The sequence below is a fragment of the Erpetoichthys calabaricus genome, chromosome 1 (assembly GCF_900747795.2).
Source record: "Erpetoichthys calabaricus chromosome 1, fErpCal1.3, whole genome shotgun sequence".
NCBI classification, from domain to species: domain Eukaryota; kingdom Metazoa; phylum Chordata; class Cladistia; order Polypteriformes; family Polypteridae; genus Erpetoichthys; species Erpetoichthys calabaricus.
In genome coordinates, this window is record NC_041394.2 from 292,200,961 (window position 1) to 292,228,330 (window position 27,370).

At 36.7% G+C, this 27,370-nt stretch overlaps 1 protein-coding gene across 3 annotated transcripts; it reads left to right on the plus strand.

Annotated features, from left to right (window-relative positions):
- The first annotated feature begins 712 nt into the window (after window positions 1-712).
- tcp11l2 (t-complex 11, testis-specific-like 2) lies at window positions 713-27,370 on the plus strand. 3 transcript variants are annotated; one of them, XM_028816726.2, is made up of 10 exons: window positions 713-865; window positions 4,159-4,330; window positions 5,421-5,553; window positions 9,412-9,532; window positions 10,352-10,572; window positions 10,799-10,935; window positions 12,772-12,962; window positions 23,494-23,675; window positions 25,298-25,470; window positions 26,485-27,370. In XM_028816726.2, exons 2-10 carry the CDS (start codon window positions 4,168-4,170, stop codon window positions 26,736-26,738), a joined length of 1,575 nt encoding a protein of 524 aa, XP_028672559.1. In that variant the 5' UTR covers window positions 713-865; window positions 4,159-4,167; the 3' UTR covers window positions 26,739-27,370. The 3 variants fall into 3 exon arrangements, with proteins under 3 accessions (XP_028672559.1, XP_051780642.1, XP_028672567.1); XM_028816734.2 differs by lacking the exon at window positions 713-865 and having other exon boundaries at window positions 4,106-4,330; XM_051924682.1 differs by lacking the exons at window positions 713-865; window positions 12,772-12,962; window positions 23,494-23,675; window positions 25,298-25,470; window positions 26,485-27,370 and adding an exon at window positions 11,646-11,954 and having other exon boundaries at window positions 3,848-4,330.

The following is a 27,370-nucleotide window of genomic DNA, read 5'->3' on the forward strand; positions in this document are numbered from 1 at the left end:
ATTATAAACACTGGTTGAAAATAAGATACACAATGTGACAAACTGGTCACAACGTGGTGCTGTGGAAAAAGATTGTTACTTTGGCTACCTTACATCTCACCACCTGCCACAATTCCCTACAGGAAGTCATGACTCCAGATTTTTATGTTTTATGAACTATTTTTAAAAGCATTTTTCATTTAACTATTTAATGCAGCTGTACAAAACAGGCTTGTCTGCGAGTCCAAGAACTGTCGAAGAGATGACCTTGATGAGTTTCCAGAGCGTTTTCCATTGTTCTATCGCGCCTTCCTTCCCGCTCCTGAAGTTACCGCCGAAGGAGGCGGCAACTGCACCGGGCAACACTTTCACTCGACCCCCAAGGTTAGCCGCAAGTCTTCAAACACCAAACCTCCACCTTCTTGTCTCGCAAAGTAACCTGACCGCACTCAGTCTCCAACGTCACATCCGTAAACAAAGCCTTGCGCTCCAGGTGGGAAGGTCCATTGTTTATTCTTTGAACGGGGGTGGATATTCTACATGATAATAATAGCTAAACACTTTTATGCTACGAATTTAGCATTTCGATAATACTTAAGATTAATTCAAACATATATGACCAGTGTAAGAAAATAATTTTGAAAATTCTTTTAAAACAATTGCAGCGTAAAAATAGTTTTTAGAGTCATTTCCCCCCCCTCAGAAATTTCGGGATACCCAAGCTCTTTAAGAATATAAATAGTAGCGTGTAAAGCCAGCTGGGGAGATTAAGACTACCAAGAAGTGACATTTATTGGACCTGTAATTGTCATCGACCCAGTTAAAAGCAGAAACGTCGGATTTAGCTGCGGTTTGCACACTTGCCTCTTTCAGCAGAGTTTTAAAGGTATATTTTAATTAAATTGTTTGTGGACTATCTTAAGTCATAAGGCTCGATTGTTTTTGTTTATTCCTATTACTCAGGTCTTGTTGGTAACACACTTTTTTTTCCAAAAAAAGGGTTAAAGTTCGATGTGGAACGAGTAAAAACGCGTTATTATAGAGGTGATGCGCATTCTACATATATGTGCCAATAAATAATTTTACGTTCCCCGATGTGTGGACAATGGTTGCTTACATAAGTTCCCTTGTCAGCAGTTGTTCTATTTATTGTCATTTGCTGAGGCTTTAAAGGGCTGCCACTACGCTGCTTTGCAGCTGCATCTTCAAGTATTGTAGACTCTATGGCAACATTACACTGTTGGCGATAATCGTTGCTTTACTAGTACTCCGTGTTGTTCTAATCTAATGATAGGACGGTACGATGAACCCTAGGGAGCATGCTGGTGATTGCTCAGATAAGCCTCACTACCTCTCTTGTTTTGGTATGAGAATGTACGGTGACGTCCGCTAGATAGACACGTCCTTTGTGAGCAGCCGCGAATGAAAAACTGAGCCATCGCACATCCGGGGCTCATCCCACTAACAGTCTGGGACCTATTCAAGACGAGTTGCTATGCAGGAATATCACTCTGCCAGTCCCTCCCCTGAATGCTGCTTATGAAAAGATATCCAAACATCCAACATTTCAGCTTTCGAAGCTACAAGGGAATAAACACTCGCCTTTGTCGGTCATGGAGTATTTACACGTAACCACACCGAAAGATCATCATCCTTGGCCCTTTTTGCTGGCGTCGGTTATCGAAGTATACGTTTTAAGTTCGATATCACTTGGGATTTTAATTTCACGCTCTTTTATTTGAAGAAATGTTACCCTCTTTTATTTACTGTTTAACGTACAGGATAACGTTCTAATGCCACGGTCTGTTCGCTAGGTTATGCGTCGTCCCATGTGCAGACCTCCATCAGATGGGCTTATCTGCATTTCTTTTTTTTTTTAAGTGGTTACTCTATTGTGCCGCCCATCACAACTCTATTTTTTTGCATTGTGGAGGATATGCTCTATTTGTAAAGTTAGTTTTCATCCAGTATAATAACGACTCTTTAATGCAGGACAAAGTGAACAGTGTGATTAATTGATAATGTTCAATTGTATTATCTTCTTGTACCTGCCTTAGAAGAACTACCCTGTATCAGGGTCTTATTCTGCAAGTTCATTTTCCCTGTGCTTATCTTGTTGATGATGATGTACAACTCGCATATAGTGGTTAAGTTCTCCTAGCGTGGTTAATGATAATTTATGATGGAAATTTAACACTCAAGAACATCGATCCCAGTTAACTTTCAGGGAAGTATCTGCTTTGTGATGCCCAGAATTTTCTCCATTTCCTTGTGCCTTTTACCGGAAAACTCTGCTCACAACATGTACTGTATTGTGAAAACTTAACATTGTTGTGATGACGTACACGTAGTTTGATTGGTGACTTCTGGTTGGTCCATTGTATGTACATGAATGCACCCTGTAATGGATTGGTTTTCCTGACCAGAGTTGGCTCTTGCCTTCCTGCTGGTATAGGCTGCAGTCTGCAGTGCCTCTGAATTGGGTTAAGTGGGATTAAGAACCTTATGATTGGAATTTCCTTCATTCCTAAATGTAGCGTTCTAATGGAAATAATACCCAAGCCCTTTGTAATGGCCTGTGTTATGGTATTGCTGAAAGCATCATCTTTAAAACTGTTCTAATTTAGAAAATAAACAGATTTAATTCATATTCATTTTATTATGCTAATCTGTGTTGCTTACTGTGTATCAATTTGTAAGACCCTAGAATTACTGCTAACCAGATTTCCTTTGTGTTGGTGAGCAGTCATTGAGGTTTTATTTAATCTGTATTCAGAATAGAATAGTTTCTGGCAAACCAGTTCCTATTTTTGTAAACTTTCCCTTATTTATACCTTGGGTGTATATATAACTGGAAAGTACAGTAATGGGACACAATTTTTGGATATTTTTTTTTCAGTTGTCTTAATCATCTTTTAACGTGGTTTGCCTACTTTGAGAGTTATTTATATACAGTATCAGTGAGGCTGTGGACATAAATTGAATTACTTAATCTGAATGAAATTTTGCAGTTACGTTTTTTTTTTTTTTTTTTTGTCAGCATCAGAAAAAATGGGAAGCAGGATATTGCAGTAATTTTACTGCTAAAATTGCAGCTTTACCTAGGGAAAAGTCATGCCCCAGACACTTTCTATATAGATGTCACCGACATAACATTACATTTTCTCTCTGAAATGCATTAAAGGGAGCAGACACTTAAAAGACCGCAGCTAAAACTGGCCTCTAACTGTTACTGATACACAGTGCATACTGTATGTATAACTACTTAAAACATCTGCGCCTCCCTGAAATAGGAAGTTAATCTTTTGGAATGTTGCCTTTGCCAACCCCACCTCCACAGTCCATTTAGCTCAATGTTTTGAAGTCTGCAGTAATTGCACATATCCAGAGTGTATCACCAAGTTTTGTTTTTTTCGCTCTGTTGTCATAGCTACGCCTGATTTCCCCTCCTCCTCTGGCTCTTATTTGTATTGGCTCTGCCATTACACAGCTGTTTACTTGGACAATATGTTCTTGTATTCTTTTTCATTCTTTAAACCCATTATTCCAAGCAGATGGCAACAGGTACAATGTTCCACAGTAGTTAAGCAGTGTTTATGTTGACCATACTTATTTTTTTCTAGCTAGCAAGCATTTTGTTTAGCTTTACAAATTTTAAATATGTCATTGCTTCTTAGCTTTCAATTTTTTTTTTTTTTTTGTTTTAAGATTCTGTTTTGAGTGTCAGTGTCTACTCAGCTGAAGAGTACTGTGTTCATTTCTTGGGTTGGTCACTATCCAGTTGAATTTTCTCCTTCTGTCTGTTTAGCCTTTTCTGTAGATAATCTGATTTCTTGTGTATCCTAAAGATCTGACAGTTAGGATGACTACATTTCCCCATATGAATCAGGGTCATTTTTATACTGAAGTGGACTATTTCAAAGTTAATTTCAGAATTGCACCTGATTCTGTCAGCATAGATAAACTCCAGCTGCCATGATGCTGAAATGGCTAACTGGGTACCAAAATTGGATGGATTGTTTAGGAGTAATGGAAGTTGGGACTGTTTTGTCATTTGTGGTGCTAAAGATTGCCAACATGATTGTGTTTAGAGACTAAAATACATTAATGAAATGTTATTTTTCTACTAATGCTTTGTTTTGATTTTTTTTCCTTATTTTTTTATTTCCACGGTTGTAGCTCATTAAGATGCCGCTAAATGATGAACGACCCTCCGTTTCTGTTAGTGATGACCAGGGCAGTGACACGGAATCCTCAGAAAGATGTGATAGCATGGCTTCCTCAAATGATTTTGAGAGTTCACGACAGAGTTTCACTAGTGATTCCTCAAGCAAAGTTGGCTCACCAGCCTGTGAGATTATTTTACTTATTTCTAACCATTCAAAACTATTGTGTGTTGTTTGCATAGTAGTGCAGTAAACTGATTGCTGCCTTTTCTGTTTCTGTTCAAGAGATCTGTATTTATTTCCTGACCTGGTTAATAACTAGAGTTATGCATGCCTGTAATAGATTAATACTCCCAGGTTTGGCTTGTACCCAATTATCTCCAATGGATTAAAGGCCCACAAAGTAGACAATTGCTTAATATGGATTTTGTGGATTGTGTGGATAAATGCGTGGAGTTTTAGACTTGCAAAATTGCTGGTTCATTTCTATCCTCTTACCCTTTATCTGACCCTGAGCAAGTCTTCTTTGACCGCGCTTCAGATCTTTAAAACTGTTGTACTATGCATATACAGTATATATACAGTATATTTGTCAGTTATTGTAAAATGATTTGGGATGGTGTAGAAAGGTTCTACAGAAAGTAAAGGTTGATTGTCAGCAGTGTATTCAATACTATAAGCAAAGCCACTTGAGTGTCAGTGTCTACTCACTGACACAAAAAATCTATTAGTTATAGGTTCAATGCGTTTAGCTGTAATGAAACCCAACTTCTTACTCTTATTGCATTGGTGTTTTTTTTTTTTTTTTTTTCTGTCCAGTATGCTGTTCTCAGAATACCAATCAAACTGATTAGCCTGCAGGGTGCTTCTTCCACAAAGCAGTTTTCTGTACCTGCATTTATTCTCGCTATGCTCAGTCTTTTTATTTATTTTTTTAAGAATACCCTACAAATGTTGCACCCTGGAGTCTGGTTGCTAACTTGACATTTAAATTCATATTGTTGATTTGCAAATTTTAAACCAGAGTAAGAGTCAATACATCAAAGAGATGTATTCCTATACTAGAAAAGTATATTGTGAAAATGGATGGGTTTTAATTGAGGTGATGTAGGATAATGTGGGTAATGCTATCACATTTTGTGCACTAACCTTATTCATGACTGATTTGAAAAGTTTTCTTTCCTTTTAATTATTCAGCTTTCTTGATCACACAGTGGTCATTAGCATTTGCAAATCTCTAAAAAGCAGTGTATTAACATTTCTGTCTTTCTGCAGCAAGCCCTCCCAAAGTGGTTGCATTTGATGAAATTATGGCATGTTCCAAAAACCTGTGTAACTTGCGTCTTGCTCATGAAATTGTTGTTAATGGTGATTTCCAAGTGGAACAACCTGAACTACCTCAAAACAGGTGAGACAATTGAAAGGATTTGCACATTGGTGTATTAAGCAAAAATTGATGTTACTTTAAAATGAAGGAACAAGGAAGCGTCAACAACTTAATTACAGTATGCCTTAAGTGTATGTATTGCTGTTGCAGAGGTTCACATCCTGGAAATGTGACTGTGTTAAGTAAGCTTGTACTTGCTGTATTTAACTGAAAAATGGCTTGTGTGTTTTGTTTGTTGTTAAACTAGATTAAAACGCACCTCCCATAATTTTTCTTAATATGTTACACACCACGTTTTAGTTTGTAGTGATGGCTGAGAAATTTTTATTCTCCTGTTCTCTGAAAAAGGACATCATTTGGATAGAACAGAACCAAATGGTGACCAGTGTTGACAACAGCAAACAATATCAAAACATCCATGGGGGAAAAAAAAAATCTCATGTCGCATAATCATGTCAGGTCACCCAGTCCTATGCTTAGCGTATAAAACACATGAATTTTTGTTAAAGTACTGTACTCTTAAATATCTCCAAAAAATGGAAGTAGTCCACAAACCGAAAGCTTCTTTACATGATATCGTGCTTTTAAATTGAAGACTCGTCTTCCCCACACATTCATTGGTCAAATGTCCTATCATCATAGGGTAAGTAACATAAAAAAAATTTGAGGTGGAGTGTTAATTTAATAACTGATATGTTAAAGAATATTCATTTTTATTTTGTAAGGTTTGGTATTTTACTCCATCTATCCATGTTTGAAACTACTTTAATCCTGAATTAGTTTTGAATTGCTTGCTGACTAATCTTTTTGAAACAAAACTATTTGTATTTGAATATGTTGGACTTCATACTATCATACCTGGTATGGCTAACCTGTACTTTAATTTGAATTAGGTGTGCTACTGGTTGAATTTAAAAACAAAAAAGTTATGGAACCAAGCCTGTGTTCTAGCTTGTAAGGTATCCTGTAGTTTGAAATCCCATGAATTTTTTTTTTTTTTTGGTGTTTTTACTTTATCAACCTTTTTATCTAATTTTGCATGTATTCACATAAGTAAGCCCCAGATAACTTCAAATATTCTTGGGTATTCTGACTTGTGCCCATTACTGTATAAATGGGGTGTTTTTTTTTTTTTTTTTTTGTTTTTTTTTATAGTTCAGAGGTAATAAACTTAATTGGAATAACAATATTCTATGGCGTGTATCTTAAATTTTAAAAATTCACTCAACTTTCAATAACTGTTATGTCCTTTGTCTAAATCAGAATATTTGATAAATGAATTGCTTATTACTGTATCACGACAAGTCCTGATTTTCTTCCAATGGATATAAGACAAATGTATACTCCCGCATTTTCTTATGTTTTCAGTCTTTAAAGTTTGCACATTGTAGTGTTAATGTTGTACCAACATTTTTACTCCCACTTTTATAAAATATGAGTGCTGACTACCTGCATCATGCTCAAAAGTGCTGGATTGAACAAAGGGGGCTATAGTGTTAAAGGATATGTTTATTTTTCAAATAGAAACTCCTTCATAACAATGGTATATATCCATTTTCCACATGAAATTGTTGAAAAATGCAGCATATTTAATTAATTAAATTGAAAAATAACTAGCCCACTCTTGGAGTTTTTATGATGGAAGTGAAGGATACCGGAGTCCCATTGTTAAGAAAACCCTGTATATACAGTATGCCTACTACATATGTCAATTTTTCAAGCGAACAATGTTAAGTATTAATCTGTGTCTTGACACTGCACACAGTGCAAAGTAGTGTATCTGTGTTTATAGAAGACAATAAGCAAAAAGTAAACTATTCAGCCATTTTTAAAAGGAGACCGTCTGTGTCAGATTCTCTAAGTTATTATTCCTCCGCAGCACCTTTTAAGCCCCAGGACAACTGACCTTGCTGTAGTCTGAGTTTCAGGGGTGTGAATTCATCTGGGAAAGTCATTGACAAGCACCAGATGTGGATTGTTGTCTCAGTTCTGTCTCAGACAACTAAACAATAAATGAAAAGTCACACAGTTGCTTGTATTCTTTCACTGTACAGAAGCTTTTTGTTTCACAAAGGTCCTTCCTGCCTCTGGATTGTGCTTCAGTGAGAGAGAATATTGTGTGCCCATAGCCTGTAATCCAAGTGATAAAAACTGAACAGAGGTTTTAGGCATTCATGCATCCATAAGTCTTCCTAACTGCAGGGCCATAGGGCAGCTAAAGCCTATCCCAGCCAGCATCCCACTCGATGTAAGAACAATTATTGGGGCCGTGTGCCAGTCTATTACCCAAGTGAACACACACAGTTTACTTTAGCAAAAATAGTGCACCTAATTTGCATGTGTTTGTTTGGACAGGGGCTGGTGGTGGGTTGTGGAGGGGGATGTGCACACTGCATACCGTAAGCACCCTGGGGCACAAACCCTAGTCTCTTTCACTGACGGACAACAGCATTACCACTGCACCACTTTGCTGCACAATAATTTCTGTTCTCAATATTTTCCCATCATTAATCTGTTCATTTTTTTTTTTTTTTTTAAATAAAAATAGAAAGCAGTGTAATCTGTACACATAACAATAAATTGAACTGAATTAAGTACAATGAGACATGTATGTGCAGTTTACACTACACCCCCACATGGTGTACAGCTTGTTCCATAGGCTTAATAAAATAACACCTAATGTAAATGCTTTGGTATTGTAAAAATTATATATCCTGCTTTCCTTTTTTGTTTTTACAAGGTTGCCTTATAAACGCTGCACGTTTTCTTAAATCAAAACTATTGTTTCCTCAAAGTGGATGTATTTTGTAAGATGAGGCTTTTTCTTTAACCTTTGGATTCTGATGCCCTATAGCCCCATTGTAAATGACAAGAACAGACTAGGTCTTTTTAAAATGTACAGCAAAGTGCTTCATTTTAAAATACATTTTCTAGTGGTAAATTGATCTATACTATGATTAGTCCTGAGAGGATCAGAGTTTTGGCAATGCAATTTTGTGATGCTTTTTACTATTCTCCCACTCTTGTCTCTGGAAGGTGAATGAACAGTGTATTGTAATGCAATCCTCATCGGGATACCCAACAAAAGCCTTCAAAAACTCCAACAAATTCAAAATAGTGCTGCAAGGATCCTGTTGAGGGTGCAGAAATATGAAAATATTTCACCGATCCTTCGGTCAATTCATTGGCTCCCTATTCACCTCAGTATTGAGTACAAACTGTTTGCTCACTCATCAGTGTATTCATGGAAATGCTCCACAATATCTTAAGGGACTCCTTATATTACAATCCACTACAATAAACCTCCGTTATTCAAATTCCTACTGCCTTCGCCCCCCTATGACCAAACGTCGTACAATGGGTGATCGAGCCTTTGCAGTTTATGCTCCACGGCTGTTGAATGCCCTACCAGAGAACCTGAGAACATGGCAGATTCTGAGCTGTTTTTAAAAAAACAGCTAAAGACTTTTCTATTTAGGAAAGCATATTAACAGGAATGCCACTAATTGTTTTATCTTTGGGTTTTTATCTTTTGTATTTGTTAAATTTTTTTTTTATGTAGCATTTTGAGATTTTACTACAAATGTAAAGTGCCTTATAAATTGAATTAATTATTATTATTTATTATTATTCCTATAGGACTGAAACAGGGCCTTAATAAATGCATCATTTTAAAGGGGGGGGGGGGTACTACATTATTAAGTATAGAACATTTTGTGTAGCCTGTTTGGCAATATCTACATATATTGCAGTATGTTTATATGGCCTTTACTGCCAAACTAGAGTATGTAGCTCATGTTCAGAACTCTGTAATTTAATTTGTAAATCTCTTTACTTTATCAGTGTGTTTTTGATATTTCCTGTGTCATTTATTTACAGTTTAGAGAGAAAAGTTAAGGAAATTGTGCATAAAGCTTTCTGGGATAAGTTGGAAAAAGACCTAATGGAAGATCCACCAGAATATGAACATGCCATTCGTCTTGTTGAAGAAATTAAAGAGGTGAAGACATACTTGCAACCAAGATGCTGTTGTGTTTTACTTTACCATTACATTTACTAGTAGTAAATATTTTGCCATCTGCACAGGAATACTTTACATAAAATAAATATGAAATGGCAGTCAGTCATTTTCTAACCTGCTTATTCTTGAACAGAGTGACAGGTGGGTGCTGGAGTCTGTATCAGTTACCCTAGGGTGCAAGATGGGAACAATCTCCTGGACAGGGTGCCAGTACTTTACAGGGTGAACATGCACTCACACCAAGCACACACTAGGGCCATCTTAGAATCGCCAATGCACCGTGGGAGGAAACCAGAGCACCCAGAAGGAACCCATGCAGACATGGGGAGAACATACAAACTCCATGCAGGGAGGACCTGGGATGCAAATCCTGGTCTCTTTACTGTAAGGCAGGCAGTGCTACCACTCTGACACCGTGCTGCACAAATATGAAGTGTTTAAAGTGAATTGACTGTCATGCAATAAAATAGATTTTGGGTGATAGGGAGCAAAATGGTAAACTGAAAAGTATCTGAACTTTATGTAACCAGTGTTCCAGTATGTTTCTTTTCCAACTTGCTATGCACTTACTCTAAAACTCCAATCTTGTGGTCTTGGAGCTTATATAAGGTTCTGATTGGGAACCCTGATACTTTTAAAACCATGTGCATGTGATAACATTTTGTCCCCTTCTATGTTGCAAATATATCTTTATATTATATGTAGCTATGTATATTTAAAGTATTTTTTGTATATAGTTTACTGTAGAGTTTAACGTGTTTTTTTTTTGTTTTTTTTTTTTTTTTTTTACTCTCCTAGATTTTATTGTCATTTCTGAATCCTGGTGCCAACAGGATTCGCAGTCAAATCTGTGAAGTTCTGGATATAGATCTCTTGCGCCAGCAAGCTGCTAATGATGCTGTGGATATTTGTGGAATTGCAAACTACATCATAACAGTTATGGAAAAGCTCTGTGCACCAATACGAGACAGTGATGTCAAAAAGCTAAGAGAGATCTCCGACATTGTTTTATTGTTCAAGTAAGTGAAACAAATTCAAGTCCTGTGACTTTTACAATTCTGCATTTTCTTTAAATTTTTTAGCATTTTTCTTTATGGACACAATTGCTAATGCTGTGTACCACATTAATTTCTTAAGTGAAAGATTTATAATGCCAGTGACTGACTACCTTAATATGATTGCTATGGAAGAGTAAGGACTGTTTTTGCACAATTATTGAATCATTTTTTTGTTTGCAATTTCTAGAGAGATTTTCCACGTATTGGAATTGATGAAAACTGATATGGTAAACTTTACCATCTGGAGTGTTCGGCCCCACCTTCAACAGCATTCAATCGAATTTGAGAGAGAAACATTTCAGGCTATCTTGGACAAAACTCCTAGTAAGTAGAGCACATTAAGTTGCTAAGAATTTTGCATCCAAGTGTGAATCGTTCTCCAAAGCTGAAGGATGCAATAAAAGTGTATACTGTACAATTTACAGTAAATCTGTTCCTGTTTTCTTAAAACTTTCGGATACTGCCAAATGAAATAGATAATGAACATCTTTCAGTTTACATTTTTATCACAAACATCTAAATCTTCAAGTGCTAAATGTGAATTATTGCTCAAAGGGTATTTAAAGTCAAAAACTAAAATATGCGGTTTTGTTAAATATTCTTGCTTGTATTAGATAAGCCAGCTTCACTGCAATAACTGGTTTAAATGAAAGCATAGTGTCCACAAATTCTGATTGTGTTTTGAGGTCAGAACTTTGACTTTTCAGTCCAAGAACATTCAACTTTTTAAACTCTCCAGTGTAGTTGTGCCTAGAATCATTGTCATGACAATAGGTGAATCTTTCAAATTGCTGTTTTTAACAAAACAGCTTAAATACAATGTTCTTCAGACCTGTGCTGTGATTTATCAGTTCCTTACTAATGTTGCACTTACTGTATTGTAGGTGTAGTGTTTCTTAAACAGAGGGCAGTTTTGGGTTTTTATCACATATAGTGCTTTGAGCATTGCCCTCAAAGGTTTAAAACTTGGTTTTATCTGTCCGTAAAACCTTATAGAAAAACTTAACTTGTTAAATTTTCATACATGCTGGCAGTTGCCAGTATTCTGCACCACTTTGATGCAAGTATTAAATGACTCTTGGTCACTGAATTCCATAGGTTTTCAAGGTACGTTTTTGCTTTTCTCTCATGTCTACTGGTTTGGGGATTTGTTTATTGAACTATCAACTACCAGAAGACCAAACACCTGTATAGATTTGTACCAAGTTCCCAATCACTTGCAGATGAAGACCGACCCTACAAACTCCATATGAAAGGCATCTGAGCAATTGATTTTTACCCAAGATGCCTCATACACGAGGCAGTGCTGCTAATCAAAGGGCATCACTAGCCTTAGCACTTATTAGGGGCTTAACCCCTCTCTTCTAAATCCATTACCTCATAAATTGTGCATTTGAAGATTTGCTCTGCAGAGGTTAACTGCTGTCAATGATACCAGAGCAATGGAGATTTCCTAGGCCTATAAACCTAAATTCATTGGATCCAGTAGGCAGGAGGGTTCCGATTGATCAGGGACAAAAGCCCTGGAGCCGTCCATAAAATAATGCCACTGTTACCCTGCCACCCATCTAAAACAGAACAGTTTTGTAGGTTAATGTGTTTATTTTTAAACTGACTGTTTTAAATTTTGTACCTTTTCTTAGCGCTCTGACGTCTTGCTACCAGAAAGTAACTGCGTTCATTCAGGATGTGTTGATACCTCTCAGTTAATTGTTTTGGGCTGCTTTGCAAAAAAAGATTAAATAGCAGAAAGTTGGTGCTTGCATCTGTAATTTTGAAAATAATGCAACATCCATTTACTATCCAGAATGTGCTTTGGAAATTAGAAATGAGTATTCTATTAATGACCGGGGCTAATCCTAACTTGCTGACATTTTCATTAACTAACTTCAATTTAAATTGACCTCTAGATCTTATCCTGTTTGGGGAGGGGGGACCTCCCCATAACATGCATATCATGGGCATTGTTACTACTTAGATATGTCATCGACTAAACTTCAAAAAGTAAATAATTATCAAAAGTACCAGTTTTGTTTTTATATCCTAATGACTCAAAAAGACAAAGTTGTAATCCTGAGCTACATTCTGCTTATTTCTGTTGTCTTGAGCTGCAAGACTTTCAATAGGTTTCTTGGGTGTTAACTATTGTTTTCCTCTTAGGTGCTCTCGACCATGCAACTGAATGGATAAAGGAGTCCATTGATGAGCTAATGGTATCAAAACCCTGTGTTAGCCAATGTGGATCACTTGTTGAAAACAGTAAAACTAGTCTTCCTAGTCCAATTGCAGTCCTAAATAGAGGTTATGTGAAACTTTTGGACTGGGACCATGGCAAGAAAGCAATTCCTGAGGTGAGTTTTAACCCCCTCTCCGCCATTCGTTTTAATACAAGTAATGAATATTTTACATTTAATAAGTGCTTATTTATAAATTGTCTCTAACATACAGTATATGGGGATTAAAATGGCTTTAAATACCTGTATGAACAGCAATTTTCTTAATTAAATTACATTCAAACATTTTCTTGGAATAATATTGGCTGGTTTTTAAATACTAATAAATTAAACAATCTATTCCTTTTATGTTCCGGCCAAAAGTGTGCTGGAAAATGAAGGATCTTTTTGCTTAATTCTTTACATTTTTGAATTGGTGGTGGGGGTATAAGGTGTCTTTGTTACGCTTGGTATTGAAGTTAAGGGCAACCGTGTTTACCCTTCATTTTGTTGTTTTATACTAGGGGGCTTCACCACCTGCTCACTTCGCTTGCCAACCCCCGTGTTTGGTTTTCCAGATACACATTTTTAAGATTTTTTTTTTTCTTTGAATTGTTGCTATTTCATTAGCTTCACTTTTATTTCAGAACTTATGTATAAATAATATTTGGAATCTTTCGGGTCCCAATATGCTGAATCTTTTAAATGAGGTCAGTGAGATGTATGTTTGTTTAATGACTTTGTACCATAATTCAGGATAGGTTTCTCTGTTTGGACTTTCAGCACAGATAAAGCGATCTACATCATCTGCAGTTAATAATTTTTTTGCAAAGTAACCAATAAACATATTGCTTTCATATTCTGTATCTTGCTCTGCATGTGTTTCGTGCCTACGTTTTTTTTGAGTCTTTTGAATTCCAGTTTGCATTATCTCTAACCTGCTCTGCATGTGTTTGCCCCCTTTGTTTTGTAACCTCTTTATGACGTTTTACTTTGTTTTCTACTCTTTTATTTCTGACCTCGCTTTGTCTTGCTTTTTTTTCAATGACACCTGGTCCATGGTGATTATTTTCCCTTTTTCGAGTAATTTCCGTTTGTTTGCACTACTGCGATCTTTACTTTTTTTTTTTTTTTTTTTTATACTTTAATATTTAACTTTCTTAACATTTGTATCGCGCCTACGTGTTGTTTTTGAGCCTTTCGAATTCCACTGCTTTCATAATCTGCTCTGCATGTGTATAGCACCAACGTTTATGAAGTTCTACTTTCTCTTACTCTTAATTCTCAGCCCGATTGGACGTGCTTTGTTTCAATTCCACAATTGCTTTCCTTATTTTCTGAATTTGCACCTAGATTGTTTTTTCTTTTTTGCTCTTTTTGTCTCTTTTTTCCACGCTGCTTTCTTCTTCGCTTAGTCGTCGACGTTTCATTTATAACGTATTGTCCTTATTCGCTTTATATGCGCGGAGACCCTGGATCTGTGTGTGCTCAAATCCTTCAAGACTGAATGTTTTGCTGCCCCATTATCTTATTTGATATTGATTGTAAGTAGGGCATGTCTTGCAAGAATCACATGTTCTACATCATCGCGAGACTGTCCTGGGTCAATCTCTTGGCACAACGTCTCATGTTTAAGGTCCTCACGGGTCTTTTAACTGTCTTCCGTGATCTTTTTTTTTTTTTTAATATTTTTATTTTATTAATTTTCATTGTAATCATTCCATACAAACGGATCAATTTATAACCCAACAAATTTGAAGACAAATCAAACCCCACCCCTGAGAAGGAGAGCTTAGCTAAAGGAAAATTGCTTTAAGCTTTTTAATAAGGCAACATTAGACAAAAGAAGGGGAGAAGTAAATATCTATATAAATAAGAGATGGAGAAGGGAGTTAAATGCAATAATAGTTAATTCTCTTATTCTAAAATAATATTGATTAAATCCTGCCAAGTTTTGAAAAAATTTTGTACAGATCCTCTAACTGAAAATTTGATTTTTTCCAATTTCAAATAATATAAAACATCAGTTTCCCACTGACTTATAAGAGGAGAATTAGGATTCTTCCAATTTAACAAAATAAGTCTGCGTGCCAAGAGTGTAGTGAATGCAATCACCGTTTGTTTGTCCTTCTCCAATTCAAGTCCATCTGGAAGGACACCAAACACAGCTGTTAGTGGGTTAGGAGGGATTGTGATACTAAGGCTGTCTGAGAGGCACTTAAAAATTTTTGTCCAAAATGATGTTAGTTTGGTGCAGGCCCAGAACATGTGACCCAGTGAGGCAGGAGCTTGGTTGCAGCGCTCGCAGGTTGGATCCTGGCCTGGAAACATTTTGGACAGTTTTAAGCGAGACAGATGAGCTCGATATATAATTTTTAGTTGAATAATTCTATGCTTTGCGCATATAGAACTCGAGTGAATTCTCTGCTTTGCTACCTTCCACTCCTTTTCTGATATATTGATTAAGAGATTTTCTTCCCAATGTCCTCTTGGATCTTTGAAAGGTAGGGACTCTAATAAGATTTTATATATTGCGGAAATAGTGTTTGTTTCCTCGGAATTGAGCAGTATTTTTTCCAGCATTGTGGAGGGTGCAAGGTGGGGGAAATCGGGCAATTTCTGTTTAACAAAATTTCTAATTTGAAGATAGTAAAAGAAATGTGTAGCTGGGAGGTTAAATTTTGAACGTAATTGTTCAAAAGATGTAAATATGTTGTCTATATAAAGATCTCTGAGCATTTTAATCCCAAAACTTTTCCAGGTATTAAAAACTGGATATACTTGCGAAGGTTGAAAGAGGTGGTTCCCTTGCAGAGGTGCCACTGATAAACGATTTTCCATCTTAAAATGCTTCCTAATTTGGTTCCATATTCTGAGTGAGTAAAGCACAATTGGGTTATTAGTATATTTGCGATAACTTTCATTTATTGGAGAGCAGAGCAGGGAATATAAAGAAGTACTACAGGATTTTACTTCTATTGCAGACCAAGCCTGTGTATGTGCATTTATTTGTGTCCAGGTTTTTATGGCTTGTATGTTTGCTGCCCAGTAATAAAACTGAAAATTAGGTAAAGCCATGCCACCTTCTGCCTGAGGTCTTTGTAGGGTCGCTCTTCGGATACGTGGGTGTTTTGAGTTCCAAATGAATGAGGTTATTATTGAATCTAACTGTTTAAAAAACGATTTATTGATATATATTGAAATGTTTTGAAATAAAAAGAGAAGTTTAGGAAGGATATTCATCTTAACGATGTTAATTCTTCCGGCTAGAGTGAGATGAAGGGTTGACCATCTATGCAAGTCTTGCTTAATTTTTTCCATACAGACGCCAAAATTTTGTTGATAAAGAGCTTTATGTTTACTTGTGATATTTACCCCTAGGTATTTAAACTGATCTGCTATGGTAAAAGGTAGGGTGTCTAATTTATTATTATATGCTTGTGAGTTCACTGGAAAGAGTATACTTTTATTCAGATTAATTCTAAGACCAGATATCTTTTGAAATTCTGTTAGTGCTGTTAAAACAGCAGGGACAGTGTTTTCTGGGTCCGATATATATAAGACCATATCATCTGCATATAAAGAAATTTTCTGTTCCAGTCCTTCTCTGACAATCCCCTTTATCTGATGAGAATTTCGGCAGTGAACCGCCAGTGGTTCAATAGCGATTGCAAACAACAGTGGTGACAAGGGACATCCTTGTCTGGTACCACGTTCTAGTTTAAAGTAGTCTGAGCAAATTTTATTAATACAAACTGAAGCTTCTGGACTGGTATACAGTAGTTTAATCCAAGCACAAATATTCGGGCCAAACCCAAATTTCTCCAATGCAGTGAAAATGTAATTCCATTCGATCATGTCAAATGCCTTTTCTGCGTCTAATGATAGTAATATCTCTGGGGTGTTTGATTTTGCTGGTGAATATATAACATTAAACAAGCGTCGGAGATTTGAAGATAGATGTCGGCCTTTAATAAATCCAGTTTGATCTTGTGATATTACCGAGGGCAGCACTTTCTCCATCCTTCTAGCTAGGATTTTTGAGAGTATCTTAACATCATTATTCAGGAGTGAAATTGGTCTATATGATGCACATTGTAACAAGTCCTTATTTTGTTTAGGAAAGACGGTGATTAATGCTTGTCGAAATGTTTGAGGTAGTATTTGGTGGTCTTTAGCTTCTGTAAATGTTACCAATAAGAGTGGAGCTAGCTGAGTGGAGAATTTCTTATAAAACTCTACGGGGTAACCATCAGGGCCTGATGATTTCCCGCTTTGTAGTGACTTTATAGCGTCTAGTAATTCTGTTAGCGTTAGAGGTTTATCTAGTTCCTCAGCACTTAAAGCATCTATTTGTGGTATTTGTGAATTATCCAGAAATGCATTAGATTGCGTGTTGTCTTCTTTGGGCTCAGTGGAATATAAAGACTTATAGTAATCTCTAAATGTGTGCATTATTTTATTATGGTCGATGATTTCTTCTCCATTCTTGTTGGTGATTACTGGTATTGCATTGTGAACTTCTTGTTTATGAATTTGTTGAGCTAAAAGCTTATTAGCTTTTTCTCCGTGTTCATAGTAATGCTGTCTAGACTTATAAATAAGTTGTTCAGTTTCTTTAGTTGTTAAGATGTTAAGTTCTGTATGCAGGGCCTGCCTTTTCCTGTGAAGAGCTTCACTTGGACGCCTGGCTTGTTCTTCATCTATTCTAGTAATTTCATTTCTTAGCTCTGACACTTTCTTGGTTTCTAATTTATTTCTATGGGAAAGATATGAAATAATCTGGCCTCTTAGGAAGGCCTTTAGAGTTTCCCAGAGTGTTCCTGCAGAAACCTCTGTAGACGTGTTTGTCTCTAGGAAGAAGCTGATTTGTTTGGATATAAATTCTGTGCAGTTCTCGTCTGCCAATAAAAGAGGGTTAAGACGCCATCTGCGAGGTGAGTACGAGGGGCTTATTGATTTTAGCTCCAAGACTAGAGGGGCATGGTCAGAGATAACAATTGTGTCATATTTGCATGATTTAATTGTAGGCAGGAAATTATTATCTATAAAAAAATAATCAATTCTTGAGTAGCTATAATGCACTGGTGAGTAGAACGAATATGTTCTTGAGTTTGGGTTAAGAAACCTCCAGGGGTCTGATAAGTTGTGATCATTTAAAAACTGTGTAATTATCTTTGCAGTATTAGATGTCGTCCCCCCTGTCACGGGAGTCCTATCTAAGAGTGGATTTAAAACACAATTAAAGTCCCCAGCCATTATAATTTTATGAGTGTTCACATTGGGAATGGATGCAAATAGATTTTGCATGAATTCCTTATCATCAACATTGGGTGCATAAACATTTATCAAAATCATTTTACTGTTATATAAGTTGCCCATGACCATCACATATCTCCCTTCAGGGTCCGACACTACCTCTGATGCTACAAATGGAACTGTTCTATGTATGAGAATTCCCACCCCTCTAGTTTTCTTTATAAAGCTAGAATGGAACATTTGGCCAGTCCAGTCTTTTTGTAATCTGAACTGATCCTTGGTTAGTAAGTGGGTCTCCTGTAGAAATACTATTTTAGCGTTTAAGCCTGTTAGGTGAGAGCATACTTTCTTTCTCTTTAATTCGTGATTCAGGCCTTTAACATTCCAGCTCACAAAGTTAACTGTCCCATCATGGAGACATTGATTCTGAGTTTTTAATGTCATTTTATAGTTTTAATTGGTAAAATGGCAGTTTTAATCTTAGTTTCAAGATTCCCCAGGAGTTGTTGCATGTTAGCCTGTTGCTGCATTGATATTTATAATTATAAGGATTATAAGAATAGATTAAATATAACCTGCTCTCCTTCTCTCCCCCCTTTATCCCCCCACCCCCCCCATTTTGCCTCCCCACATGAGGCTAGACCCCACTTCGCGATGTTCCAGTCCTCTGACATACGAAGAGACAGAGCACGTCCAAAACAAAACAAACCCCACCCTGCAGCGGCGTTACAGAATTAAAACAGAGATATCTTTTACAGTTAAATCCTTAATACTATCTGCCAAAAATGTTCTCATTAACAATATTTAAGCTTGAAATAATCTTCAGCGCTTTTAAGTTAAGATAATAAGATTAAAAAAAAAAAAAAAAAAAAAAACAAAACCCTGGGAGTGATTTTAAAAACTAGTCTAGGATAAACCTGGTAATTCATACTGTAATAGTATAATGGTAATTGTATAAATAGTAGAACAAGCATTAAACCAAGGGTATGAAGTTAAACAGTCTACTTTAAGGTATAGTAAAATAAAAAAAATAAATAAAAAAAAAAAAAAACAAAAAAGGAATAAAAAAATAAATAAATAAAACGAATCCTACTTTAATCACTTCCACATTTTCACACTCACGTCTATAACTCTGATTAAAACATAAACATATAACATATAAAGTCCAGCTAAAAACAAAAAAAAAAAAAAAAAAAGAAAATAAGATGTATAATTATAATACCAGTCTCTTTAAACATGGATCCAGCGATCAGATCATAGGTCTTTCCCGTGCCTTGATAGAATACGGCTCTTTAATTTTAATTAACTTTCAAAAAAGTGTCGGAAACAGCTTCTTTAATTCTTTTTCAGCTTCTTCTTTGCTGAAGAAGATATAATGTCCATCTTGAACTTCCACTTTCAGTTTGGCAGGATACAAGAGGCTGTATTTGATATCGGTTTCCCGTAGCATCCTTTTAATGTCGTTGTAGGATCTGCGTTTTGCAGCTGTTGATGGTGAGAAGTCGGGAAAAATACGAATAAGATTATTTTCGAATATAATCTCTTGCTTGTGTCTGAGAAGTGCCATCACATCAAGCTTACATCTTAGTCGTTCGAAGCGGACAATAAAAGACCTAGATTTAAAGGCGCTTGGTATCTTTGTGCGATAAGCCATGGCTATCTCATTGTCGAGTTTAAAGTCATCTCCAATTATTTTAGACAGTAATTCTACTGCAAATTTCACTGGGCTTGAGCTTTCTCGTTTCTCAGGTATACCCTCAATTCTTATATTATTTCTTCTGCACCCATCCTCCAGGGCTGCAAGTCTGTCTCCAAGTTTTTTGTATTCCGAGTTCGCAGCTGTGGCTTTTTCATCGGCGTTAGATGCCATTTGTTCCGCTGTTTCCACTCGAGCCGTGAGTCCCTGCTTAACGTCTTCCAGCTGATCTGAAACGTCATTAATATGATCATCAAGCCTTTTCAGTTTGGAGTTAGTTTCTTCAATGTGTTCCACTAATTTCTCCAACATGCCTTTAAAGTTCACGTCGAAACGTTCAAATAGACGCGTTTCCTTATCTTTGTTATCCTTCTTGAGCTCAGTGGCCACCTTCTTAAGATCATTTGTGTTATCTTTCTTAAGCTCCTTCATGGCCGTAACTATGGCAGTGGACTGTGTAGCGATCATCTCTTTCTGTGTAGCGATCATCTCTTTCAGTTCAGACAGTTCGCTTCTGTTTTCGTGCTCCGCAAGTGAAAATGCAGCTCCTGTTACAGGCTCGCGATGAGTAGATGAGAGCACGTCCTGCAGAGCCCTTTCTAGTCTCGAATGATCCTCAGAAATCGGCGATCCCTTGCGACCTGTATCACTTGCGCCTTCGCTCCCATTCTCACTCTCGACTGGAGACGATACAATGGAGCGGGGTCCCAGGAATTCTGCGCACTCTTCTGCCTGTTCTAGGTCAGTCTCCGTGATGCCATACCTTACACTTGCACTCAGGCCGGAAGTCTGTCCGGACTTTGATGCAGCTTTAAGTTTCTTTTCCGGTTCTTTCTGACTTTTCTTCTTGTTACTCATGCTTGTATATTGTAGTGGAAGTTCCTTGGTCGGGTTAAATACAGGATACCTCTAAATAATATGAAATACGTGGGAAAATAAAGCCGCTGCTAGCGGAGCTCTGCTTCAGACGTCCATCTCCTATAAACGGACGAAACCAACTCCTGTCTTCCGTGATCTTAACGTGAAGATCACGTCTCGACGCACTACTGTTTTTCTCGCCAGGATTTATTTTTTTAATAATAGAGAGACATATCCACTTTTGAGAGCCATTTAACATGTGTGCTGATTCCCAATTCAGAATATTTTTTAAACTTCACATTTTGTTCATTTTTAAAAGAGCAGATCCAGATTTATAAAATGCATTTACATTAAATGTCTATGACGTGAAAATAGGCTAGAAATTTAATTGTCTCAAATTTTTAGGGTTTCCTTTCAAGGGAAGTCTGTGTTCACAATGACTAGTGTGGGTGGGATTATGCAAAGAAAGATCTGTGTGTGGGATATAGCAGAGGTAGTTGAAAGTGGGCTATGATAAAACTTCAAATGAACTAGAAGTGGTGCAGCATGTGAAAATTAAAATAATAAGAAAAATAAGAAAAGGTTGCATCAAATTGGTGGTAGAGTTGCAATTTTTTTTCCTCCCCTCTTAATGTCTCCATAATCAGCACAACAGTGTTTCCTTTGTTCTTCTATATGGTGCAGCAACCCCACCCAGTATTGTCATGAGACTTAATGTTTCATCCCTGTGAATGGATTTTCTGCATGTTGAGATGAAGTGATAAGGAAGCATGTAAATGTCCTTGTGAAGACTTTTTTTAGTTAAGCAAATCCATTAACTGGAACTTTCTTTTGAGGAAAATATGGGACTTCATCTCCTCCGTCCAACCCCCCAACGCCAGCGCTATGCGCCATTGTGAAGAGGGGGACTGAATGCACCCCAAGGAGACATGGTCACTACTCTGAAACCCCTCTTAAATGGTGATACAATGGGAAACTTTTTTTTTTTTTTTTTTTTTTTTTTTTTACCTTTTTGCTCGAGCAGCTGCTGGATTGCTGCTGCCATGCTGCGTCATCTGCATCTCATACGGCACTTCGAATGTTTAAAAGCCTGTACAGCAGCTGTCCTTTTGTCTCACTGCCTTGTGTCTCTTCTCCCCCAGACATCCTCACACTATTCGATCTCTTTTCGCTGTTCCGTTATTTCAGAGTAATTTCTGTTTGTTTGCGTTAATGCGATCTTTACTATAATATTTTTGAGACTTTCAAATTTTCCTACTTCTATTATCTCTCACCTTCTCTGCATGTGTATTGAGCCAACATTTTCGAATTCTTTACGATGTTCTACTTTGTTTTTCCGGCTCCGGGCGTGGTTAAATCTCTTGGCACAAAGAGAGCACAGGAAGTGTCTGCCAAAAGCATTCCAACAAGTGAGAGGTTAGATGACCGTGGTCTTGTTTGAAAATGGTTGTAAGAAGGGCGTGACTTGCAAAAGTCACTCTCACGGGACTTGCTTTCAAAGGTTGTAAGTATGATGTGACTTGACCATCTCGTGGGACGTGAAAGTGTCTCTGTCTCTCTTCAAAAGATCATGTCTCGTCGCAGGATTTTTTTTTTCAATAAACATAATAGCATTATGTAATTTAAGGCTTTTGTTTCAGTTATGGACTGGTGCACCATTATCATGCATTTATAATCCTTTCAGAGTGATGATATGTGATAATTCGGCCAAAGTTTAAAGAAGCACTATTCTGGCATAGAAGACACAACTCTTGTCAAAGAAGAAATATGGATATGTTTTGTGCAAAACCTTCCTTTCAAAAATGTTGTGACAGTGTATAAAGTTCTAATAAAAATAAAGTAGTGGTTAAATTTAACACCGTAAAAATGACAAGGAATTTAATAGCAACTTTTTTTGTAAATACATGACCATTCTGAATTTGGTGCTTGCAGTATGTACCAACACAAGTGAACTGTAAACATCGTAGAATGTTCAAGAAATGTCCTTCAAAGCTGCTACTGTCATGCTTTGGTGTAAAAGGAACATCCTTGGTTATAAAAATTTAATATCTATATATATAAAAAAAAAAAACTTTTTAAAAACTACGCTTATATTAAGTTAAAGTGTACTACAAAGTAAAAAGTCTCTCTCATACATCACTCGTAAAATAAAAGCGTAGGCGCTTTTCATCAATCAATAAAAACTTGGCAAAAGTGCCCATGCTTTTATTTTACGATTGATGTATGAGAGACTTGTTTTTTACTTTTTATGGGGTTGTTTTAGTATAATTTTGTAATCAATATTTTAACACTTCCTTTAATATTGCTATCTGTTACTAGCGCCATCTATTGGTGAAATCTTTAACTATTCTTCATATGAAGATTTTAATTTCTTAATTAACATGGATTAATTGATCAATTAGTGAAACTGATTTTCATGAATTGTCATTGGAAGAGAGTAAGTGTGCAAAATACCAAGTCATTTGGACAATAGGAAGTGGGTTCAGTATCAATTACAAGATTTGTACCAGACAACAAACAGATGAAGTTAAAAGAAGCGTCGTAATAATAATAATGACCAAGCCTTTTGCGGATGTGTCAAAGTTCACCATCTGGAAATTCCACAGCTTCTCTTCCAAACTATTCCATGTGGTTCTATTAGTCATAGAAGCATCCCAGTTTTCAATAGTCATCTGAAGGACTGGATCTTTATTGGTTTTTGATCTTGCTTTTACATGAACAGATTTCTTTGGATTCTGTTAATATTACATGCTGTAGAGAAATCAACAAAGTTTGTAGTCTTGCATTGGCTTAAGGTTTTTTAGTACAATTTTGAAAAATCAGTGCTGTAACCTTATGCCTGCATTGTATGTCTAGACATTAATGGCTGATGAGGCTCGACTTAAGGACCTGCAATATAGATTGGACCTGCTGAAGACTATGGCAGCTATACTGTTAATTATCTACAATGTTGGAGGAGGACCAATTTCAGGTATCCCTAAACTAGCAGACCGGCTGAAAAGGGTCATAAGGATTCTTCTGGAAGGCATGAACAGCCAGTAAGCTTGAAGGTTTTTTGTTTTTTTTTTTCTCCCCTCCCTTTCTCTCTTTACACTAAAACAATTAAAATTCTTGCTGTACTTTGCCTAGTAACTAACACATTTATTAAATCACCTTAGTCTTTTATTTTGTCTGTGTGCTGTAGTACAGTTGCAGGTAAATATGCAAGACCCTCAATATTTGAATATACCTCTGCAGAGCACTTCTATAGATTAGGTTTTGATATTTGGACAATAAGTTTTTTTTTTTTTTTTTTTTTTTTTTTTTTTTTTTTTTTTATATATATATATATAAAGTGAAGTGTGCAAAAGATTTAATACAGTACTTAAGTGCATGCATGCTTTAATTAACATAGTTAGTTGTTTACTATGTTTTGTTTAAAGTTGTGCTATTCTGTGATGCCTTATAGTTTAGTTTGGGTTCCATCAAAAGCAAATAAAATGTCTTTTCCCTGATCAGTCAGTTTCTTTAAAGTATGGTACACATTTTACAAATTCTGCCAGGGCATTTAAACTTGTGAGCACAACTGTACATTCATGAAATGGCTTGCTTTTACTGAAACACTGACAAGTCATTATTCCAATTGAAGCTCACAATAAAGGAGCATAGTGGATATGTGAAACTAATAACCAAGGTGTTTTACAGTTTAGTCAAGAGACGGATCAAACCTGTCCCCCAGCAGCAGTGGGGCTGTGGTCCATTTACCACCTTGTCTTTGTTCACACATGCTCATCACACAAATTTAGAATCTCCTAATTCCAGTGAAGGATGGGTGAGCAAATATGTTAACTACATATATGCTTCATGATAAAAGTTGATTGTACTTGGTTATTGTGAGAGAAGGTCCTGACAACTATAGTATTTTGGAGTGCCATCACAGTCCTCCCAGATTGTACTTGGTTATTGTGAGAGAAGGTCCTGACAACTATAGTATTTTGGAGTGCCATCACAGTCCTCCCAGATTGTACTTGGTTATTGTGAGAGAAGGTCCTGACAACTATAGTATTTTGGAGTGCCATCACAGTCCTCCCAGTATACTTTCAGTCTCAAACAAAAAACCTGCTTGATGGCATTTAAAAAAAAAAAAAAAAAGCAACATGAATGGCAGCAGCGCCCCCTCTCAGCCTGTGGTGGTATCATATACTGTACCTGGGGGAAAGCTAATCCTCAAGTGTGCATGCGTGGCACTTAGTATTGCTGTATTGGTCAAAATGAATACTTTGAGAACATCTTTAAAGATGTATTAAATTCCGCAGTGATAGTGTGAATTTTTTTTTTTTTTGTTTTTTTTTTTGTTTCTCCCCCCTCTCTAATGACAGGAGTTGTATGCTGCAAAAATCTTTGAAGCTTCCTTCTACTTTCCAAAGACTTGCATATCGGGTTAATTGACAGTGAAAGTTTGTGTGGGTGCTGACAAGTATATTCAGTTCTGAAGTTATAGATCATCTAAACGTGGATGTTGTCATAAAAGAATGACTGATTATAACAGTTGTAGTGAAAAAAGGTGTGTGTGTGTATACAAGGGAAGGAAGGCTAGCTTAATGTGGGCAGTAAGCTTCTAACTGATGAATGCGTTACACCTTAGAGTAATGATACCCCATTTCTTTCTGTCTTCCACTAGAACATTTAACTTGAAGGATGCACTTGAAAACATAAGTGCTCAGGTGTGCTCTGAACTCAACAAGTCGCTGACTGAACGAGGCTATTCTGCACTTTCCTCGGAAGTTCAAGCTAGTCTTGCAGGGCAGATTGGTACCATCAGAAATGATGACAATCCAGTTTTCAATTTGATTGGTAAGTTTTTATTGGTGTATTTCAGTAATAGTGATGTAGCCACAAAGTAGCTGCAAATAACTGCTGGTTGGGTTTCTGATAAATTCAGCCTGGTAATTTTTGCTAGCACAAGACCATGAACAAAACTGGCCATTTTGTTGGTGGCAGTTGTAAGAAAGGCAGCTAATCTCAATGTCCTCTGTAGAACTGTTAACAAGAATTTTTCTGAGGGGAGATATATTAGGAATAATAGATGTTGGGTTCTGGGGCAGGATCAATCTGCAAAGGTGGGAAATGAATAGCATGGATTGAGATTTGGGCTAGAAAAGGAGAATTGGGGGATATAGTATTTAGCTTTCCATCCTACGTCTGTTTTAGTCTAAGAGTTTCACAACAATGCAAGGGGAGGGAATTTTACACCTGCTGACACTGTAAGCATCTTCAGTCCTCTTTTTGGAAGGCATTGTGAAACAGTTTTGAGGGATTTTTCTAATACTGTAACTGGGGAACATTTCACTTTTTATTTTTACTCCTTGATTAGTCTTACTTCAAAGGAAGTATGTTATGAGGTGTGAATTTTTTTGTTCTCTTAATGAACCAATAGAAAAAATGTGTGTCTCGGCACACATGTGTCTACTGTTGCCTTTTGAAGTAATCTTCTGCAGCTATGCATTTAGACAGTGTTACCACTGCTGGAACTCTGTTTCTGGAATGCCCTCGAGTTCCTTTCTCTCGTTACGCGGGATGTCAGAAATGGCTGCAAATCTTTGTTCTTTCATGATAGTTTATATTTTTTGGAAGAATCAGAAATCAAAAGGGTGTATAATCCAATTTGGTTATTTTTTTAGCTAGGGAATTGCATACACTGAGCACATTATGACTTAGGGTTTCGCCCTGATTTCACTCCAACTTTTCAGTCACACTTTGATGTGTTGGAGACACTGAATGGTTCCGGACATTATTAAGTTGTCGCATCTTGTAGATGTAGTCCAGCCATGACATGATTAACTATAGCCACTTAATTTTATTTTGCAGATGACAGAGTCCACGCTTACTTGACAAATTTCCTCTCTTACCCTCTTGACTCCCGAAATCGACTTGACGTTCCTGGAGGACTCTTGCTTATCCAGGCAGAGCTTGAGACGTTAGGGGCCCAGTTTCTTGGCATTGTGAACTTTAACAAACAGGTTTACAGTCCTTTTTATGTCAAAATTCTACGGAAGTTGCTTTTTCTTGAGTCACCCGAGGAAACTGCAAACCCTGCGCCAACTACTGTAAAATCTGAATGACCTAAAAACCAGTTAGCCTGCTTGAATAATTAATGTTGTGCCATTTCCTTGCATGAAAATGTACATTAATGACATGTTTTGCTGTTTTTTAGCAACCTTATGAATAGGCCACAGTACCTTTTGCCTTCATCTTGTTTACTGGGTGTGTTTTTTGTGTTTGGAGTGAAAAATGCACGTTTCAAAATTTAATTCCAACCTAAAAGTAGCTGCATTTTGAAGTGACTTCAACTTGTAACAAGTCAAATGTCCATTTTTAAGCTTGCTTTGGTTTTAATTGCATTTTATTTGTATATAAAAATGTAACATTTAGAAGTTACTGTAAATACTTGAAGGAGTTTTCTTGTAAATGCACAATATTTTTAATTGTGCATAGCTGGGCAATTGCAGTACATTAATAATAATAATAATAATAAAAATAATACATAGCACCTTTCCCATGCTCATGGTGCTTAAGTAACTTTCTTAGCCTTCACACAGGGAAATATTGTAGGGTCTCACTGTTTAAATTAGGATTTTGAAGTCTTTCAGTCTACCACAGCAGTACCTGGCTTTGTCACAGTCCAAAACTGTGGAGCTCATTTTTATAGCTCCCGTTTTTATATATGTCAGATCTGATGCTCACATTTGGGGGG

Excerpts from the sequence above, each read along its gene's own strand:
- tcp11l2 (XM_028816726.2), top strand. The coding sequence starts at position 4,168 with ATGCCGCTAAATGATGAACGACCCTCCGTTTCTGTTAGTGATGACCAG. Across the intron at positions 5,554-9,411 it reads CCTGAACTACCTCAAAACAG|TTTAGAGAGAAAAGTTAAGG; the intron begins GTGAGACAATTG and ends ATTTATTTACAG. Across the intron at positions 9,533-10,351 it reads TTGTTGAAGAAATTAAAGAG|ATTTTATTGTCATTTCTGAA; the intron begins GTGAAGACATAC and ends TTACTCTCCTAG.